Raw genomic sequence first — 21,516 nt, forward strand, 5'->3', positions numbered from 1 at the left:
TGTGGGGGGCTTTGCTGGTGACACTGTTGGGGATTTATTCAAAACTGAAGGCTACCACAGCATCCTGCAGCGACACGCCAGGACAGCACAATGACCCCAAACACCTCCAGCCTGTGTGAGAGCTGTTTGACCAAGAAGGAGAGCGATGGAGGCCTCCACAGTCACCTGACTTGAACCCAGTGGAGATGGTTTGGGATGAGATGGAGCGCAGAGTGAAGGCAAAGGACCAACAAGTGCTCAGCATCTCTGAACTCCTTCAAGACTGTTGGAAACCATTTCAGGAGACGACCTCATGAAGCTCATGGAGAGAAGGCCAAGAGTGAGCGAAGCAGGAATCAAAGCAGAGGAGGGCTGTTTGAAAGAGTCTAAAATATAAAACATGTTTTATTTCACTGTTTTGTTCACTACATGATTCCACGTGTGTTCATTCATAGTGTCAGAATCTACAATGTAAACAGTCATGAAAATAAAGAAAAACATTAAACGAGATGGTTTAACCTTAGAGTGGTGGTGTGCATCAAAGCTGAGACAAATACTCCTCAAAGTGTCTGATTGTTTACAGCTGGAGTCGACCCGCCCACCTTAACATCTCAGCTGTGATTGGATTACAGTCGATTCTGTAGAGCTTTGTGAGAAAGAACAAAGAGCAACCGCAAGTTCACAAGCTGAAGGATGCTCAGTGAAGGAGTGTGAAGGCAGCCAGGACGGTCATCTGAAGGAGAAGCTGCTGATCATGATGAAGAACGAAAGCTTGCTGAGTTTTAAAGAGAAGAAGAAGAAACGGCCGCCTCAAGCTGAGCTCTGTACAGGCTTTCATCTCTGTCAGTGAGTGTGTCAGCTCTAAAGAGCACACCTGAGCCACACACACACACACACACACACACACACACACACACACTTACTTTAGGACATGCTCTGATGTAAGCAGCCTTCTCGTCAGGGTATTTCTCCAGACGACGAGGTCCTTTGCTGGAAGATTTCTTGAACACCAGCCAACAACGCCGATAGATCTGAAGCACACACACACACACACACACACACAATGACATAATTTTATATCATCATAACCTCATATCAACATAATGTACATTTTCCCCCTGGTGGAGCATAAAGTCAGTGCAGGACGTGGATACAGAGCGAAGCTTCGTCTTGTGTTCTCTCTGCAGATCCCTGTGCTCAGGGGCGGATCTACTGTGGTGGCATGGGGTGGCTTGTTCTCTTGCCACCCTCGTTTTGCATATGACAATATGCATATAAGTATTAGCACTTTGAGCCTAGTTATAATTACCATTGAAGTTAATTAAAATAATTAAATTCTAAAACTCAACACAGTGCATTACCTACCTACCCCCCCCCCCCCCCCCCCCGCATTAAAAATGGTTCAGCTCATTGTGTTGAAACAGCTTTAGTTCTTGTTGTCAGTAGCAACTGTTCAAGACACCATGTTCAACACAGCTGGTTGGTTGTTACAAATCTGTGCAGGAACTACAGTAACAGTAACAAGTCTAACTAACTGATCCACCTCATGTTGTGTAGCTTTTACACTTGGGCTACACACTTATTTATTTTACAGGCTCCACAATACATAAAATCAAAATTCACATGTTTTAATGTAACTGTAATTATTTGGGCTAAAGCCAGGAGCTGATCCTTAATGAACAAGTGTGGAGCTCCTCACATATGTGACCTCTAAAGTGAGATTAGCTCTGATATAAACTCTCAGCATCACCCAGACGTGGATCCATAACAATGATTTGGTCATTTTGTGTAATCAAGTTCAGCAGATGCTGTTTTCCAAAGCAGGTAGTTCATTCTGTTCTGAGGAGAGATGATTGCTGATGGACTGAACTTCAACCCAAGCAGCAACATCCAGGGAAAGAATGAAGATGAGCTGCAGTTCATCTAACGTCCAGCAGAGGCAGCAGTGAGTCAGTCCCCATAGACTCCCATGTTTGCAGCCTGATACACAAACGGTTTGCTATCTGTGGATCATTTCTCTTCCATAACACCTGCATAGAGAGGATGTTTCTAAATCTCACCTGTTTAAATTGTATTAAGGATTAAAGTTTGCATTATTAGGGGCGTGGCCTCTGTGACTGACAGGCGGATGGTGACACAGGTGGCTGTAGCTGCTAGCTTCACCTGAACTGGACCTGTTACTGTACTAACAGACCGTCCAAGAAGGCGGAGCTCCAGGTTTGGTGCACAGTGAACTTTAATGATTTTAATTGAATGTTATTGAGCTACAATTAGCATCCACCTGTGCCTGAGTGATGCTCATGTTCAGTCTTTGGAGGCAGACTGGTAATCAGTCTGACTAGCATTAGCTGATAGCTTAACAGTCCTTCCTCCAGTTATGGCCAACCAATCACGGCTGTTTCTAGCTTTGTGAAGTCTTTGCCTGTTTGTCCTTCCTTAAACAGTATTTCAGAATAATATTAATTTAAATTTCTAGAAAAATCCTATTTTAGCTTGAGACTGAGTCCTGCAGACAGAAATATTTCTCTATGCATTGGTCAGTATTGAGATTTTGGGGTATTTTGCTTTGATAACCTAACAGACTAACAGTTTAAACAAAGATATAAAAGCCGTAAAGTTCTCATTTCAGCCTCAAATTCATGTTTTCGTAGCATTTTACTGTTGATTACAGATCTAAATGGTACGTGGCCACACTCGAAAAATAATTTTTCACCCTGAATAAACACGAGGCAACGATTATGATCAAAGGATTATTTACTGTAATGTTTAATCTTCAGGGAGGCTGTAAACCGAATGTATGAAAATCAAGTAAACTTCATTTGATCAGATCCATTAAAAATTCATATTTTACAAAATTACATGTAATTAAAATAGGCAAAGTCAGGATTTAGGGCATCAAGGCTAAAATCAGTGAATATGAAGAGCATTAAGTTGTATGTCACTATTTTGATATGTTGCGTTTTGTGAGTATATCAGGATTTTTTATTAGGGGCGTGGCCTCTTTGACTGACAGGTGGATGGTTTCTTAAAGCCAGATGTAACAAACTGATACAAATTAAAAGGCATTAAAATGTAATTAGTTTTTCAAACAAATTTGTCAGATGCTTCAATAAACTCTCCAGTTTCAAGGTTCAGGCTTTAGAGGGTTAACCTCCAGCTGCGTTGAGAGCATTAAGCTCGACTTTGACCCCGAGTACACGCTGGCCTTTAGTGTTTGACTGTGGCGACACTTTCACAGCGAGGAGACGTTTTCTGATGCCTGAAGAAACCAGACACGATAGGCTGATCGGAGCGGCTCTTGCCTCAGAGGAGGACGGTTAAGCTCATGTTGTTCCAGTGAAAACTTCAGGGTCGGCTGGGCTGTTTCTCAGCACAGAAACTGGGAGATTTTACAGTGTTACTGGTGGTTCTTCTCTCACCGTGGGTATGCCAGACAGGTTAAAAATAATAACTAAAACTAATAATGATGATAATAATTACAGCCCAAACAGATCCTTGGAGACCCGATGAGACAAACAAGGAGAAATATCGTGTGGATTAAGTCAGCTTATATCATTTAAATGCTTTGAAACTGTCAACAAAATAAGAACTGGACGAATCAAACGAACAGAAAACCTGCTGAACTACTAAACGTGTAGTTTTTGAAAAGTTTTCAACATTTCTCCACTTTAGTTTCTGTTTTTACTCAGTGAACATCTGCAGCGCTTTCATGGCCACCATCTGTACAGATCCTCCCTCCCCATCATTCACTAGCCGCCTCCTCTTCATATCTCCCTTCACCGTCCTCTGAAGTAATCAGGTCTCAGCAGACGGAGCTGTGAGGAGTGCTAAGTGAAGCTAAAGAGAGGAGACGGAGGAGGGAGATGGGAGGAAGGGGAAGATAGGAGAGCTAATTGCTTCCTTCTTGTAGCCTCAAAGATGAAACGAGTGCGGAGCTGTTGGGAGTTGCTGTAATTCTCAGAGGGGCTCGCTCAGATGAAAGCGCGAGGAGATGATGATGTTATGCAGCCGAGGTGTTAGCGTAACCTTGAAATGCTGCGTTGGCACACTTTGAATGGATCCACGGCTGCTCTGTTTTTCTCTCAAATCACACGTTTGTCCTTCGCTTGAGCTGCAGCGGCTGCAGACGAAACCACACGATGCAGAGGCCGGTTTACACAGCTCTGCCAGGAAATGTGTGTGCTGCACGACAGCCGGCTGCTTTAGCAGCAGATCAGAGGTGAAATGATCGTATCCGCTCAAGATAGTTTGTGAAGTCGCTTCCTAGGAGCAAAGTGACCGAACCGGATCCTGTGACGGACTCACAAGTCAGAGTCACGTGACCCACAAACGCGTTTAAGCCACTGCAGGGTTTTTGGTGGTTATCACAGACTGCACAGACACACAGAGGGCTGTAGTGTGCGTTACATGAGGTGCACGTTTCTACTGTAAGCATCTCAAGTTCATTTTATGATGAAGCGTCAGGACTGCAGCTGTTTGACACACACACAGTAATAACTTCACTGTGGTGACTTCCAGTTATTAAAGCCTCATAAATGAAACATAGAGCAGAGGAATCAGGAGCAAAAATAAGAACATTATTAAACGTTAGACGCTCGAACACTGCAGAGCACGTTTGGCTGTGTTCACAGAGCAAACCTCAGTGCAGCGCGACTGTGCACGAGTAACATCAGCATTCAGAAGCTCAGATGAAGGTTTGTGGTGGCTGCAGCTCAGGAGCCGGTCATCTACTGAGTCAGTGGTTCGATTCCTGGCTGCTCCTGTCTGCGTGTCAGCTACCCTTGGGTAAGACACTAACCCCAGGTTGGTCTGCAGTTTGCATAAAGAGCTGTGAGTGCTGAGCTGTGCAATCCAGCGTGAGCACAACAAAGTCAGTAACGTCATGGAAAAACAGTTTCAGATGCAGGTTTCAGTCATGACAAATCTCTGCATGAACAATGATGAAACACCATCTTTCACGCAGAGACACACCGGGCGCGGCGTTTCCCTGGGATCGCGGCGTTTAAGGAGGACGTGGACGTCCGTGTGCAACCTGAATCAGCTCGATGCTGCCGGCTTTGTGAAAACTACAAAGATGGTGTGAAAGCAATCAGCTGGACTGGTTCTGGATGGATTTAGTTGGTCTGGAGAGGCGACAGCTGCTGAGTAACAGCAAGAATTTAAGACAAAAACAAATAAAGTGAAAGATGAATTATTGTCTGCAAAGAAGGCGAGCTGTTTGAAACTATGAACACTGCGTCACGCATGGTGGTGGCAGCGTGATGGTGTGGGGCTCTGGTTAGAATAATAAAGAGGGAGGACTGCTTCATATCAAATCAATAGTTCGATGTTTGAAACACAGACACAGGCGGGCGCTTCCACAGGACAATGACCCCAAAGCCCCGACATCAAGCCTACACTGAAACTTCGTGGACGGTTTCTATGCCAGAAAACCAACTAATTTAAAGTCGACCAGTTGTGCCAAGAAGCTCAAATATCCAGAATTATGCCAAACACTTTGATGGCTTCTAAAAGTGTCCGACTGAGGTGCTGACAGACATTTAAGGGACATATGAGTGCAGGTGTATAAACACTGCAGGTGGATTAGAGAAAATCCAAAATGATTTCAACCCCATGCTGAACAGTCCTTCCACCCTGGAAACAGAAGAGTTTAAGGAAATCATTAAAAGCCCCAAATGAGCCTGAAATTCATGCCCACGATGAGTGGATGGAAACTTCAGATCACAGCATGTCCAGTGTGCCTCAGACATGCAGGAACCTTCTCGTGTCCACCAGGGGGCGACTCTTCTTCTAGAAGTCAAACATGATAACGTCTATTTTGGAAATTATGCCACTAACAGGATCACAAATGGATGATGTTTCAGGCGTCCCTCGGTTTCTCAGGCAGACCAGACGCTCGCTTCAGGTTTCGTTACACACTCTGTAAATCAATCCCTCGATGAAGGAAACCTGCCTCAATTTAATGGACACAACTGAGAGGAAGCCCTGAGCTCTTCCTTCTTCTGATGTTACCTGTGACAGAGGGACTTGGAGGTAAAGGCTTTAAAAACAAACTCAGACATTCTAGAAATCAATACGAACCAATGACATTTTGTCCCTGCGTTTAAAGGTGGCACAAACAAGAGCAACCTTTCAGCTGCAGCAGGACACACAGAGGATCGATGTGTCTCAGGAAACGCCTGCATCTCTAACCGGCGTCCCCACAGGCACCGTTACAGTTTGATCAGATCTCAGCACACCTGCTTCGTTAAGCTGCTGCGTCCCAACACCTCCACGCTAACAGCTGCACTGGTTCTGTGATGGACCACGAGCTATTTCTGGTGATGACTTTGGTCTGATAGAAAATAAGGTCAGCGCGAGCATCGACCGGCGCAGCGACTGAAAACACATTTAGTCGGTTACTGTTTGGTGTCCTGGTGGTTGGAAAACGTGCTGCGCGTCACGGAGAAGATTAGAGCGTTCTCAGAGGACAGACTCGTCTAGAAATCTCCAACAGCGAGAAGATGCGTGTACTGAGCCTCCAACTCCCAGAGGAACCAGGAAACGTTCAATTCAACTTATTTATATCACAACAGCAGTCTCCTCACAGTGAAACTTTCTGGCTGAAGAACATCTTGCAGGATGGCGTCGTTACTGACGTCCTGTCACGTCATCTGCGTGTTTTGAAAGTGGGCGTGGCAAACAAAGTGTCGGTCTGACTGTGAACCCGGAGACAGCGACGACTCGAGCCTGACGAGTCGTTAATGTAGAACCAGAGAAGATGATAATCGTCCTCTCTGACTCTGATGCAGGTTTAAATCACCTGAGAGCGACGGCCATCTTTGATACCACCTGCAACGTGAGAAGGCTGACGGGGCGGCAGAGGCGGCGGTTTGTCAGTCAGGACGTCGATAAAACCTCAGTGTTGCTCGATATGTGTGTGCGTGTGTGTGTGCATGTGTGTGCGTGTGTGTCCGTTCATCTGTGCGCAGACGCTCATTTGTGGAGTTTATGGCGTTCTATGATGCGTACACGTCAACGTGACGAGTAACCTCGGCGCTGCCTTCAGGCCTGATGAAAGGTCCCGGCTGATTCATAAAACTTTTACAAACATTTTCTCTTCTGCAGACGGAGCCGTGAACAGCGAGTAACTACATCTGTGCAATCCGTCACCGTAACGACGGCAGCAGACGCAGCAGGCCGCGCCTCCACTCGCGTCTATCATCAGAATCTGTTTCACTTCGACTCGCAGTGAACACTAAAACCACCGCAATGATCTGCTGATTCAATAAATCCCCGCTCACACTCAGCGGCCCTCTCAGGCACTTATTTTGAAGCATTGTCTTGATTAACTTTAATTTCAAAGATCGCTTCACTTAAACCTGATAAAAAAAAGCAAATAAAGTTGTACTTTACTAAGTTCTACTTCTTTAACCAGAGCTTCTTCTGTCTCTGATCATTAAAAACAGGATTTTGCTGCTGCTTCACCCGCCTGACGGTGTCGGCTCAGGGTGAATCTGCCTGAGCTCAGCCACGTGTGGATGCGTCAGGAGTGTCGTGACAGTCGTGCACGTCTGTGTCAAACAACACCTGCTGTAACTCATGTCCACATCAAACGAGCCGGCGCCGTACGCGACGCATACGTGAGAGCCCAGATCGGGCTGTCGGGATGCTTTGTGCCGATTCTCCGTGCAGCCTCTGGCTCTTCCTGTTCAGGAGTTTTCCTCATGTTTGACCTTTCACCTGTTTCCTGTTTCCTGTCAGGAGGCGTCGGCTTCATCTGTATTTTGGTATTTTTGCCTGGTTTCCCGCCTGCTCCTCGTCTTTGCCGCCTGCTCCTCGTCTTTGCTGCCTGCTCCTGTTATGACCTCGTGTGTACAGATGAAGTCTCTGATCTTAACTTTTTACCTGGCCTCTCTCCTGATCCACCAGCAGCTTCACATCCCGCTCCGACTGCTTTAATTCCTGCCAGGATCTTGCGATGAATCCTCAGCTTCTCAGCTTTCTTCTTTTGGAGATTAACTCTGCACCTCAGGCAGGATTAACAATGACAGCGACGGCGTGCTAATTGCTGCTGATGTCAGTCCTGAGTTTAGCGTGTTGAGGCAGGACTGTAATCCCCAAATAAGACACGATGACCACTGAGGGAAATCATTTAAAGCACCTCACACCAGTCACAACACGGACGCTAAATGTAGGTGGGAAAGCTAATCCTCCTCTCTGAGCGAGGCAACGAGAGGCGGGTCGGGGTTTCCTCCTCATCATACCGGGGGATCTCTGTGGATCTGTCACATGAAGCTGGCTATCCCCTCACTAAGCTAACGCCAGGTTTCCCACCTGTAGCTGTGAGCGTCTCATGAAAGGGGGCGTTGGCCAACCTCACTGATTATTGTACTGACAGCTAATTACAATTAATTGATTATTCGACCAAATTCATCTTAAAAAGACGTTTTTAGTTTAGATTCTGTGAGCTGGAGCCTGAAACGCTGGATGTGGAACAGCTGCTCTGTCCTAGGATCAGCTGCTAATCTCACTGGAGAAAAAACGGATCTTCCAGGACACTGATTGGTCAGCAGGCAGTGATTTCATAGCTGTTGATCTCCAACCTGCTGTGGCTGGGTTTGCAGCATAAGCTGAGAAAGCCCCGAAGTGCAGCAAAGCCAGAGGTTCACACCCTGCGGTCACCTGGATAACACGAAGCTCTGCTTCACAGAAGTTGTTTTCTCTGGTTTTATGTCCTCGTCCTGCCTCGTGGTCCCTCCCCCTGAGGCGTGTAGTGTGCATGCTCCCCCCTGTCTGTATCACGCTGAGGTCTCTGCTCATGTGAGCTTGGTTTGTTTCACACAGAGAAAAACCCAAATGAACCAAAATGTGTCGCTACAAACCAGGTGAGAATGTTCTGTCAGCTCATTGGCCAGGTGAGTCTGGGGCGGAGCAACAAAAGTAAATACAGGAAGAAGCTGCTGAGGGCTACTGGAGAACACGGAGGATTCAGGCTAAATCACGGCTGGATCCCAGAACATGAAGCATGCATGACATGCATGAGGCTTCGGGAAGGTTTTCAGCTTAAATTTACAGAGTAAACCTGGCAGTTACGTCGGACTGAGGTCAGATTACAGTCACACCACCAACAGACCTGGGCTGAGACCACCGCCCCCACAGGCTCGTGGCGAGGTCGGTTTGGTGGAAATTCAAGGAGCAGAGTTTGATTTAACGGGTGAAACACGGCAGGAGTGAAAACACCGTGACTGGATTAAAGTGACCTCTCGGGAATGCCGACATCGCCTCTAAAATTAAAGGAAAGCAGCTCAGCGGGAGGATACGTGGGTGGAGGTCAGAGGTCAGCCGGGGCAGAGCGGGAGGAGAGGTGGTGCCACGTCACGATAGCTCATTAATCTCAGCGGCTGCTGATGTAACGATGCCTTCAAGGTAAATCAAACTCCAGATTCTCAGACAGCAGCAAGAGACTCATGATACTATCTGCTTTTCTCAGACACACGTGTGAGCTGAAGCTGAGCTCCACGTTTTATTTCTGCCTTTCTTGATCTTCTGCTTGAACTCTGCTGTTCCCTTCTTCTCTTTAAACTTTCAGCTGATCAGCATTCGACCTGCATGCAGCGCGAAAGCACAGGTGGCGAGCTGTTAGCCTGTCGGAGGACTGCATGCAGATGCATCTCTGTGTTGGCTGAATTTCATTAATCCTTCTCTGCAGACAGCAGCGTGTTAGCATGAGTGCAGCTTCAGCCTCTGAGAGGAACGGCCCTCAAACCTCCAGGCTAGCTGCATCACAATGAGTCACTCAGACAGAATTTAGGCAAACAGCCAGGTGGACCGTTTACCTGCAACCTGCTCAAACATGATTGGTCAGCAGAAGTCAGACCTATGGAAACCCCTCCTCCTCATCAGCCTGAGACCAGAACTGAACACTGGACTGATGCTGAGCAGGTGTCTGCAGGAAGCTGTTTAAATAAAAGCATCATAGTCTTTTATCCTGTCTTCCTTCTCTGGTGGCCCCGCCCCTCCCTGAGCCTGGTTCTTCCTGTTAAAAGGGAGTTTTTCCTTCCCACTGTCGCCAAAGTGCTGCTCACAGGGGGTCATATGATTGTTGGGTTTCTCTGTTGTATTATTGTAGAGTCTAGCTTACAGTATAAAGCACCTTGAGGCGACTGTTGTTGTGATTTGGCGCTGTGTAAATAAAGTTGAATTGAATAGTGTTGTAGCTGTGTGATAGCATGTGGGGCTGGGCCTGGTTTGCTGACATAGTTTCAGCCGATGTGCAGGACGAGGAAACCGTCCGTTCTGAGCATGTGCAGACAGCTGAAGTGATTCTGCTGCATCTCCGTCTTGGCGCAGAGATGAAACTCGTCTTTGGTCTTAAATGCGTCTGAGTGCTGCGTGCTGGATAAGCAGAGATCACAGCCGGCGTCTGAGGGGATATATATCCTGCAAATGAGCTCACCTATCACCTTCTCATGTGTCGTGTCTATAAGTTTAATCTGGCCTCGGGCAACCTCACATTTAATTCCATCTGTGGGAGAGTCTGAGGGCCTTCAGGGCGTTCATATCCATCCCTCTCCTTCAATAAACCCACATGAATAATTCAGTTTGTTTTTTTAATCTGGTGATGAGCGCCCAACATCTTTTTTTCTCCTGCTCGATCCAAACGTGAGCTCTTTGTTCCTGAGCTGAACACACAGCCTCAACAAACCAGTTTGTGCTCCATCGGCCTCATTAACTACGACGCTTCACCTTCATCTCATCCCCGGAGACTCCAGGAATAAAGTACCGGAGTAAAACGTTCCCTCTAGAACTTCCTTTTATTAACATAAAGAATATTAACATGATTTATTATTTCAGGAAACTTAATTAAGTTGCTTTTTCTATCAAATAATATTGAATAATTTAATACATTTAATAAAAAAGGTTTTTCTCTCACCAGTTCTGGCATAATTTAGTTTGTGATGACGTATTTATTGAAACTGAGGCTCTGAAGCGGTCCTGTGTCCACGCAGACAGGAGGCACAGGGAGCAGTGTTGGGAAGGTTACTTTTAAAATGTATTCCATTACAGATTACAGATTACATGCCCCAAAATGTATTCTGTAACGTATTCCGTTACGTTACTCAATGAGAGTAACGTATTCTGAATACTTTGGATTACTTAATATATTATCATGCTGTTTACAACTACATGAATGTACTATTGCTGTGATTTATTACTGTTACTGAAGGTCCGCGGCTCCGAACCGTAGTAAAGGGACCTCTGGCTAATACGGTGGGTTCTGTGTCGGCTCGTAGCTGAAAACTAGCTTTACTTTGTTGTCTGGGTCAACTTTGCTAGCAGAGACAGAGAGAGGCGTTGAAAGGCTGCTCCAACAGAACTTATTGTTTCAGAGGAAAAGACGAACACGGTGTACAGTCGAGTCTTAATAGCTTACTTACAGCTGGGCTCGTCAGGCTCTCTTCTTGGCTGCAGTGGTTATTATTATATTTACATGCTTCCAGCTCCCGTTTCTGCTCGATGACAGCTCGTACTTTTCCTTTTTCTCCCTCCCTCGCTCACAGACACATAACGGGTATGGCAGTCCATTCTCCCTGCAGCACGGACTACACTGCCCATGATGCTACATTCTTTAGAGCTATACCGGTAGCATTCTGCCTGTTAGCTTAGCACAACAACAACAACAGGCGCTCTCTCACCCAGGAAACACGCAGAGAGAGAGAGTCACCCTGTAACCATGGCAACCGTAACGCTGCCTGGAACAACAGAACGTAGCTGTCAAACAAAACCCAAACAGTCCTGACCGCCACAATATGAAACAGGGAAGTACCGCCGTGTAATCCATTTATTTCAACAAAGTAACTGTATTCTAAATACCACCTTTTTAAACGGTAACTGTAACGGAATACAGTTACTCATATTTTGTATTTTAAATACGTAACGGCGGTACATGTATTCCGTTACTCCCCACATCCTCAAACGCTGCGTCTCAGAACCACACGGGGTCGTTCGGTCTGGACCGTCGCTGTTGGACAGATGTGTTGGTAACTTTGTGCTCGCTGGCTGCAGCGCAGCATCTGCACACATGAACCTGTGCAGGAGTCAAACACACACTCGTCTCCTCTGAGGCGCGCTCGGCCTTCCAATCTCAACGTTTGGAAAGCATCCAAGGCGCCAGGACGCAGCTGAAGGATGGGAAATGTATTTTACAGCTCAGAGGAAGTGGAAAAAAACGAGACGAGCATTTGTTTCGCTGCACCCAAAAGGCAGAACTAAGCACGCAGACAGATGGGGAACATCTCACATGTGTTTGGAGACGTGGAGCTCATTAGCAATCTGAACGCATCGACGTCATGATTAATCAGCGGGAGGCGGTTTGACAGGGGCGTGTGTGGGATGCTCTATGCCTGGAGGCTGATCAATACCAATCTCATCAATACTGTAGTTCATTATCCAGTGAGGGCGGTGGGAATGCTAAGGCAGAGGAGACTCACACACAGCTGAGGTCAGCGTGGCGGCGCTGCGTGGCGGCCCTTTTCCTTCTGGCTTTGTTGTTCCTCTTGAGATAAATGAAGCGTGACTTTGGCAGTCCATCTATCCGGCCTCGAGGAGGACCTCAGCTGTGCCATTCCTCTGTGCCCCGAAGACGCAGAGACTCAGACAAACCGCCGTTCACCTCCGTTCCTATTCGTCTCTCTGCAACTCTGAGGAAGCTCGCAGAGACGCTCGCTCGCCAAAAGCTTCAACTGTGAGGCTGCTGACGTGCTAACAGGGGGAAACTCGGGGTTTCTCCATGCTGGCCTTCAGTGTCTACACTGAGCTGAATCACCTCCAGTCAGTCTCATGTGGTGATGACACATGAACCAGAGACTGGCGACATTATTTTAAAATGACGTCTGATTGGATAGAAACGTCCTGCTCACCTGAGCTCGGAGGTTTTCATCTCAGCTGCAGGTTTCAAGTCTTATTGAATAAAACACATCATGGCCCGTTTAATCAGAAAGGACACGGGAGAGGGGGAGGAGTTTGGGGCGTGGCTACAGTGTGATTGACACGTTGCTGTTGCGTGAGCGTGCAGGTTTCGGGTACGAGAAGACGGCGGTGCTGAAACGAGGTGGCCGAGCTTCTCTTTAAGCAGCTCAACATAAGGAAAGAGAACTGAGGTGAAGTGTATCAGCAGGACGTTAATAGTGCGTATGATGAATTCCTTAGAATATTTACATTACTGTACAATACCAACTGTCCAATAAAGCAGTATAGTAGGAAACATAAATATATGGACTGTCCATGGATAACAAAAGGTCTGCAAAATGCATGTATAATGAAAAATGCTCTACAGAGAGTTCTTAAGAACGAGAACTGAAGATGCTGAAATCAGATACAAAAGATATAAAAATAGGTTAACTAATATACTTAGATTTAGTAAAAAGGAAAACTATATGAAGCAATTAGATATAAATATAAATAATAATAAAAGATTATGGGAAATCCTGAACAGTGTTATACGTGGGGCTGGACAAAAGAACTACAAGTATTTCATTTGTAATGACCGTGAAGAATATGGATGCTGTGGCAAATAGTCTCAATGAATTCTTTTGCTGGACCTAATTTAGCAAAAACAGTCACTGATCCTGGGAGAGCACAGGACAAACCGGATACACTGATAGACAGAAATCCATATTCTATGTTTCTCACAGCCGCTGATGAAAATGACGTTTTTGAAACTGTCAAAAATGTAAAAATCAGAAATGTTTGGATTGTAATGATATTGATATGATGGTGGTTAAAAGAGTCATTGAGGCTATGACGCCAGGTCTCTCTTGGAAATGAGATTTTAATCTCAATGAGATCTTTTACCTGGATAAATAAAGGACTAATATTATAAAACCGTTTACACACATCTGTGATTTATCATTTCAAACTGGTCGATTTGCAGACAGAATGAAAATAGCAAAGTTATACCTCTATACAAATCTGGAAACAAACACCATTTCACAAACTACAGGCCGGTCTCTTTACTGCCTCACTTCTCAAAAATTCTTGAAAAACTGTTTAAAAACCGACTGGAATTTACAGATAAACATAAACGACTCACTGATAGTCAGTACGGGTTCAGATCAAGCAGATCAACATCATCTATTAGATTCAATAGATTACATCACAAATACCACAGACAAAAAGCAACATGTGTCTGGTTATTCAGAGACTTGACAAAGACATTTGACTCTATAGATCCTGATATATTAATAAGAAAACTGGAACGTTATGGTGTCAGAGGGGTCGCTTTAGATCCGGAGTTATTTAGGTGACAGGAAGCAGTTTGTGAAATTAAATGGTGGTCACTCCTTATGTATGGACATGTATGTATGCACATTGCTTGTGGTGTACCCCAGGGGTCAGTTTTGGGTCCAAAATTCTTCAACATTAACGACATCTGTAAAGTGTCCAAAGTATTAAAAATGTTTCTCTTTGCTGACGATACAAACATCTTCTGCTCTGGTGATGATCTGCAGAATTTATTGGAGGATATGAAATACGTAAAGTGAAGTTCTGGCTTGTTAAAAACACATTATCATTAAATTTGAATAAATCTAAACTTATGTTATTTGGAAATAGTTTAAATACAAATGCTGAGATTCAAATAAATGGTGTTGATATTGAAAGAGTCAGTGAAAATACATTTCTGGAGGTAATAACAGATGAAAAACTTAACTGAGAGCTCACGTAAGATATATTCATGCCAACGTATCACGAAGGATTGCAACACTAAACAAGGCAAAGCAGGTATTAGACAAACATCCCTTCATATTCTCTAGGGAACATACAAACTCACTATTTTTGCTGTCGGAAATATTGAAAATTGACGATCGAGTGAAATTCCAAACAGCACAAATTCTATTCAAAGCAAAAAATAAAGAACTGCCAGGAAATATTCAGAGTTTTGAAAGAAGGAAGTTATAATTTAAGGGTTTTTGTAACTTCAAAACAATGAAGGTTCGTACGACAAGAAAAAGCTTTTGTGTTTCTGCTCATGGAGTGAAACTGTGGAACAGCCTGAATATGGAGTTAAAGCAACGACCAAACATAAAACTGTTCAAAAAGAGTAATAAAAATATGATCTTCTCGAACTAAAATATCGAAAATATTGAAATTAAGTGAATGTCTCTATTTAAAAAAAAAATCATGATGTGATATTATAGGATATCAGAAATCTGTTCACTATTTTTATTACAAATGATATCAGTAAGGAAGCGACTAAATATTAACTGATAATATATGGCAAAGGGGTGGGATCAATAAGTGTTTACTTCTTCCCTTTCAACATGTAAATGAATCAGAACTATATTGAAATGTATTGATTTTTTTGTATAGTCTTATTTTCTTTTCTAAATGTTCCTGTATATTGTTTACATGTTTGAAATAAATTACCAATCAATCAAAGTCACAAATCCGATTTATCCAGGAGGAGAAAATTGGACACAAAGCGCACCGAATCTAGTCAGCTGGTTTGGGAACTCCTCGGTGTTCATGTTCAATAACAACCCACAAATCCACAAAGAAATGCGGCCTTAACATCATCTCTGATCCCTCTGCTGCTGCAAAGCCTCTTCATATCTGCCAGAGCGCTGCACAGGACGACGAAGGGCAAGGCCGCCAGCAAAACTGAGCTGGAATAAGGAAGCAAATTTAAAAGGGCAAAAACACAGAGGGAGAGGGGTGGATGGTGCACGGGAACGCCGAGGAAGGATGCAGATAACGAGACAGAAAAGGAAGAGCTGTGCAGAATCAGCACTGAGGGCAGAACGCCGCACAGGGAGAAGGCGAAGACGGAGAGCAATTAAACGGCAGGGCAGTCAGAGACGACCGGGCAAAAATACGACATGAGATAGTGTTCAAAGCAAACACAGAAAGATTCCCAAAGAGAGCGAAACGGAGAAGGAATTCTGCTGTGGATAAGTAGGTCTGCCTTCCAGCTGGAACCATTACATGAATTATTTCTAGATAAAACGACCGGGCCAATCAAAACCACTTTAGATCCCTCAATTCATCACTCGCTTCATGGACCAATCATTTCTTTTTCAGATTTCAGAAGTCCCAGAACTCCTCCAAGTGATTAACCGCATTTATAAAAGAGGGGAAAAGAACAAAAGCCCACGACGATTAGAGCTCCATCCCTCATCTTCATGATGAAGGACAGAAAGCAGTCAGAGTCTGAGCAGCTGAAGCAAAGTGGGAGACGACACACAGACCTCAGCAGGGAAATAATCTGCACCGACTGTCTTTTTGATACCAGAGCGCTGCTTCTGTTTCAGTTAGAGTCAGAAAATCCGAGAACATTCATCTTCCTGCTTTTAAACAGCGTCACAGGAAAGGCCTGTTTTCACTGGGAAGGGTTGCAGCTGTGCTCTGATTGGTTTTCAGTTAAAGACTAAATATGACCAGATGATGGCGCTACAGAAAAAGTCAGAAGGTCACAGAAACTGCGAGTCACACGGTTCGTAAAGAGGGCGTGGCTACAGGGTTGTTGGTGATCCCTCTCCCGTCACTGGGACTCAGAGTGGCGAGATAAAACGATGCTGGATTACATGCGCGCCTCATTTCCTGTAAATCCCTCGTGCACCCAAAAGCAATTTGAATCCAGCGCACAATCAGATCGCTCCCTCGCTACCGCTGAACGTTAGAGGCTATAAAATCAGGATCTGGGTTTTATGACCTGTTATTACTTTATTAAACTTGTTGTAAAGGCTTGTTTCATCCAGACAAACAGGTTCGTTAACGAGCAGCTGCATGTTTGTCACGTTTGCTCATTAGCATAACTGATGCCCGTTCATTCCTGCTGTGCGCCATTTGTGGCTGAGTTTCGTTCACAAAGCTGAAAGTAAACAGCAGAAACGAACCTTGCAGAGCTTCACGGGTTCTGCAGCTGCAGATCCAACAGCAAACTAGGCAGAGTCAGCACGAGGACATCGGTGGATGGACAGGTAAATGCTGTAGCTAGGTTCAGATTAGCAACAAAACCAGCGCGTCAAACAGAATCACAATAAAACGTTCACGAAACTTTTGGATTTTATGTAATTTCAGGCTTGAGTTCATGTTTCTGATTACAGATGTTTGAAATCATAGCAAACACAAACACACACACACACACACACACACACACACACACACACAGGTGTTCACATACATCTCCAGGTAAAATGTGTCTGTGCATGCTGAGTTTACTCCACAGTCTGAACTTCAGTGGTGTGCGGATTGATACGGAAATATTGGTTTTAGTCATCTGGGTTAAATTTAACAGGAACAGAGTGGAACTATTTTATTGGGACTGTCTAAAGGATTAGTAGGAACTACTTCTTCTTCCACCTGTGAAATACGTCTGTATCAATGCATCAAGGCTCGTGCGTGCTCGCTCACTCTGTTGATCATCGTAAGCAGAGTCGTGTTTGGAGCTGTGTCAGCAGCAGGTTTGTGACACGTGTGGCGAGCGCTCAAACCTCGTCAAACACAAACAAAAGTAAATCATAGCACAGGATATGATGATGAGTTTGTGATGAGGCGACCTGATGAAGAGGAGGAGAGGAACAGGTGAGGAGACAGCTGTCGCTCGCCGAGTCCTGTGGTGCTGAAAGCAGGAACGATCCAGGCGCACGGGGAGAAAGCGTGGAGCAGCTGGCAACGAGTAGAACTGTTGCTGAATTTGGGAAAGTGCCTTAGGTTTTTGTTTTTTGTTTCTATGTTTAAGTGATGGGAATTCGCCGCATCCTCAAAACTACAGATTCCCATTTGTTCAAAATGTAGAGCTTTTAAAGTGGATTAAATAAGCTAGGTATCATTAAAATATACAGGGTTTTTGCAGTAAAACAGTTACTGTAGTATTTAACAAATAAAAATAACTCAAATATGTCATACATAACATAAATAATAACATATAAAATGTTTCTCAGCTTTTATTTTCAATCACATTTGGCTCTCGGTGTGGAGGGTTTGAATCTGCTGCAGCAAGTTTTAGCTGTGTGAGATTTTTCAGCCCAGCCTCACACGTGAAACAAGACCATTACTGACCTTATTTCAAGACTCTGACTAACAGTGGCTAAGAGTGGCTAAGAGTGGCTAACAGTGACTAACAGTGGCTAACTGTGGCTAACAGTGGCTAACAGTGACTAACTGTGGCTAACTGTGGCTAATAGTGGCTAACAATGGCTAAGAGTGACTAACAATGGCTAAGAGTGACTAACATTGGCTAACAGTGACTAACAGTGGCTAACAGTGGCTAATAGTGGCTAACAATGGCTAAAAGTGGCTAAGAGTGACTAACAGTGGCTAACAGTGACTAACAGTGGCTAACAGTGACTAACAGTGACTAACACTGGCTAAGAGTGACTAACAGTGGCTAACACTGGCTAAGAGTGGCTAACAGTGGCTAAGAGTGGCTAAGAGTGACTAACAGTGGCTAACTGTGGCTAACAGTGGCTAACACTGGCTAACACTGGCTAACAGTGACTAACACTGGGTAACTGTGGCTAACAGTGACTAACAGTGGCTAACACTGGCTAACAGCAGCTAACAGCAGCTAACAGTGGCTAACATTGGCTAACAGCGACTAACAGCGACTAACAGTAGAAAGAGACCGTACAGTAATACAGGTAAACCCCAACAATCAGAGTAGGAAGAACCTGGCCACAGCAGGAAGGAAAAACTCCCTTTTAACAGCAAAAAACCTCCAGCAGGACAATCCTTAGCTGAGTTCCCCTCTCCTTTGTTTGGAGTTCTGACCTTGATTATACTCAGTTTAGTCTTTAGGGTTTTTAGTCATAGTCTTGTCTCCCTGTTAGGTGTACCTGATATATCAGAATCAGAATACTTTATTAATCCCTAGGGAATTTATGTATGTTATATCACTTCCTGTTTTATTTTGTTAACCCTTTCAGTTTAGTTTCTCCAGCTGTCTCCACCTGTGCTGTTCCTTGTGTATCTCTGTGTCTTCAGTTTCTCATCTTCTTTGTTGGTGCGTTCGATATAAAATACTGTGATGCTTCTCGTTAGTTTGTTTTTCTGCTTTCGTGTTTTACCGTTTGGGCTTTGTTTTCCTGGGACTGTCTCCACTCACTCATTCAAAGTACATTTTGTGTTCACGTTGTGCCTCCCTGTGTTCAGATCCGCACTCCACCACCACACAAACCTCTGACATCATCGTGTGAAATCAGGGATCCAGAAAAATAAAGACTCTCGCTTCCACGCATCAAATCAACCAATCCAAACATCTTCCAAACTTGTTGTTCCAGTCAGTCGTTGCTGGATATTCCAGACCGGGATAAAATGCTGGGAGTGCTAAAGTTGACTTTGAATATATTTTAAGATGACGTCCAGCAGTGCTGCTGGTTTTCTGATATTCAATCGGACCTAGAAACAAAGTGATCCTTTCCCAGCGTTTGTTCTGTGCACTGAAAAAGTTTGAACAAGCCAGCAGGAGCAGAAACCACCCACAGTTCCTGTCTGTGTCTCACATTTATGAGCAAGGCTTTAGAAAAACTCTGGAACAAACAGAGCGGTCGGTGTAGGTCAGGCAATAAAACTCAACAGCATTATTTCCCACAGGCCACATTTTTCTTTATATGCAATCCATTACCTGAGCTAAAACTTAAGGACGTGAAACTTTATTCGGGTAATATCAGAGTTCACACAGGAGTGGGAATTTCCTGCGTCCCCTCCCAGAGCTGTTCACTCAGCTCTGGGAGCGGCGATAGCAGCGCGACCATTATTTGAAGCGAGCCGGGGAACAGAACCTGACTTTAATTGATTTGCGTTCGTTCCATAATATAAGTCGTGCACAGTTGAACTGTGGCGCCTACGCCGTCTGAATGCAACTCACTCAAATTAGCATTCGCCGTGCAGCTGACGTGGAGACGAGAAACTGGATCCCGCGGCTGTGAGGAGACGCACTCACAAAGCGAGGCTGGACTGAGCTGCTTTTCCAGGACAGTAATATTCAAGGTGATGGTCAGTGCAGCGCGACAGCCTCAGGCAAGGTCTGTATTTACACCCATGCACAACTTCATCTACGGCCGGTAAGCTCCGGCTGAGCCCGGCAGGCCTGCTCACACCAGGCCGCTGAGGTTCATAAGTGGCCTGACATCATTAAGACATCAGCGTAAATCCAAAAACGACTCCTGTGTGACGGGACTCTGCTTCTGCTGCTGTCTGCAGCTTCTTTTGGGACCATTTGGTTTTTCACAGCTGTGAGCATCAAAAACAAAATCCCTTCACTTCTCCACAAACAGGAAGTGAGAAAACAGGTGTTTATCAGCATGTGTCAGTTTCACAGCCACATCCATCGTGTCCACATCAAAGCACTATTTTTGGTTTTATATGTCTTTATAGGTTTATAGACCTCCACCCCATCGCTGTTCATACTACACCCATGTAATTATCTTATAAAATACAGATAAGAAAACACAGCAATGATTACTTTGGACATTTTTCAGGGAAAATGAGCCAACAGAACTTTTTCTGTAGTTTTCTGCTGACAGGTTTCTTTCATTTCTTTATCACGTAGAAAAACTGAGCCGTGCTGCTGAAATTTCACGTCTTTTTCCTACATTGGGACAGCTCAGGGATTACATGTGCAGTTAAACATCTTTACACTGACAGTTTCACGGGCCCGGCCCTCTAAAGATCATGTTTAAATCTGAAACGCCCACTCACCCCCAGCTTGCGGCTGCGCATGCGTACGTAGCCCTGCTTGACGATGTCATTGAAGTTGGAGGCCATCTTTGAAGGCCGCAACACTGGAGACCATCCAGATGTTTCCTCCTTCACTCACTCAGCTTCTGTCACTGACAGTCTGTCTGTCTTTTCTTGGACTTTTCCACTTGAAAGTAAACAAACTGAACCTTTTCTTCGCCCGTCCTCTTTCACAAAACTCCCAACATCCTCCTCTCTCCTTCTCGTCTCCTCTGGCTGAGGTTCCTCTCCTTTTCGTCTTCCTTCCTTCTCATTCCTTCATCCTCAGACAGCTCATCTCTCCAGCTGGCATCTCTGAGAAATGGACCGACAGTAAGATGGAAAGAAAGAGGGAGGAGAAATGGATATATGTTCATTATTCATTGAAGAGCGAGGTGCACAACATTAACGTGCATTATTCATGCCGCTGGCACGCACTGAACTCTGAGGGGAAGCAGTGGGATTGTGCTGAATGTACAGTTTCCCGTGTGTCTGCTTGGATTTCAGTTTCCCTGTTTGATTGTTTGTGTTTCTGTGTGTTGCACGGTGACATAAAGGAAATCAGAGGAGGCAGCTTCTATTAGACGGCGCTGAAACCAGGAAATAAAAAGGTTGGAGCGTTGAGCGTTCTCTAATCAGAGCTCCGTTCGTCAGCCGGCTCCCATCGCGCTACATTTGCATTTCAAACAGCCCGACCTCCTCGTGCTCTGCGTTCAGCAGTCGTTATGAGGTGACAGTATTTTCACTGCGACGTGTAAACACAGCTCTGCCGTCCTCGCTCGTCTTCATTTGTCCCCGTGAAGCTGATTCAGTGCTAACAGTCACTGCTTTAATGTA

The 21,516-nt window shown here is 44.9% G+C and overlaps 1 protein-coding gene across 1 annotated transcript in view; it reads right to left on the reverse strand.

Moving 5' to 3' along the window:
• The window catches only part of dok4 (docking protein 4), a 56,294-nt gene that overhangs the window by 8,403 nt on the left and 26,375 nt on the right, over positions 1-21,516 (reverse strand). Inside the window, exons 2-3 of the mRNA XM_087848363.1 lie at positions 20,662-20,994; positions 903-1,010 (exon numbers count right to left, since the gene is read on the reverse strand). Coding sequence (XP_087704489.1) covers positions 903-1,010; positions 20,662-20,727 — 174 coding nt within the window. The 5' untranslated portion in view covers positions 20,728-20,994. The remainder of the gene's footprint in view (positions 1-902; positions 1,011-20,661; positions 20,995-21,516) is intronic.

This window comes from Neolamprologus brichardi, chromosome 1 (genome assembly GCF_056152115.1).
Source record: "Neolamprologus brichardi isolate AB-2024 chromosome 1, ASM5615211v1, whole genome shotgun sequence".
Lineage (NCBI taxonomy): Eukaryota > Metazoa > Chordata > Actinopteri > Cichliformes > Cichlidae > Neolamprologus > Neolamprologus brichardi.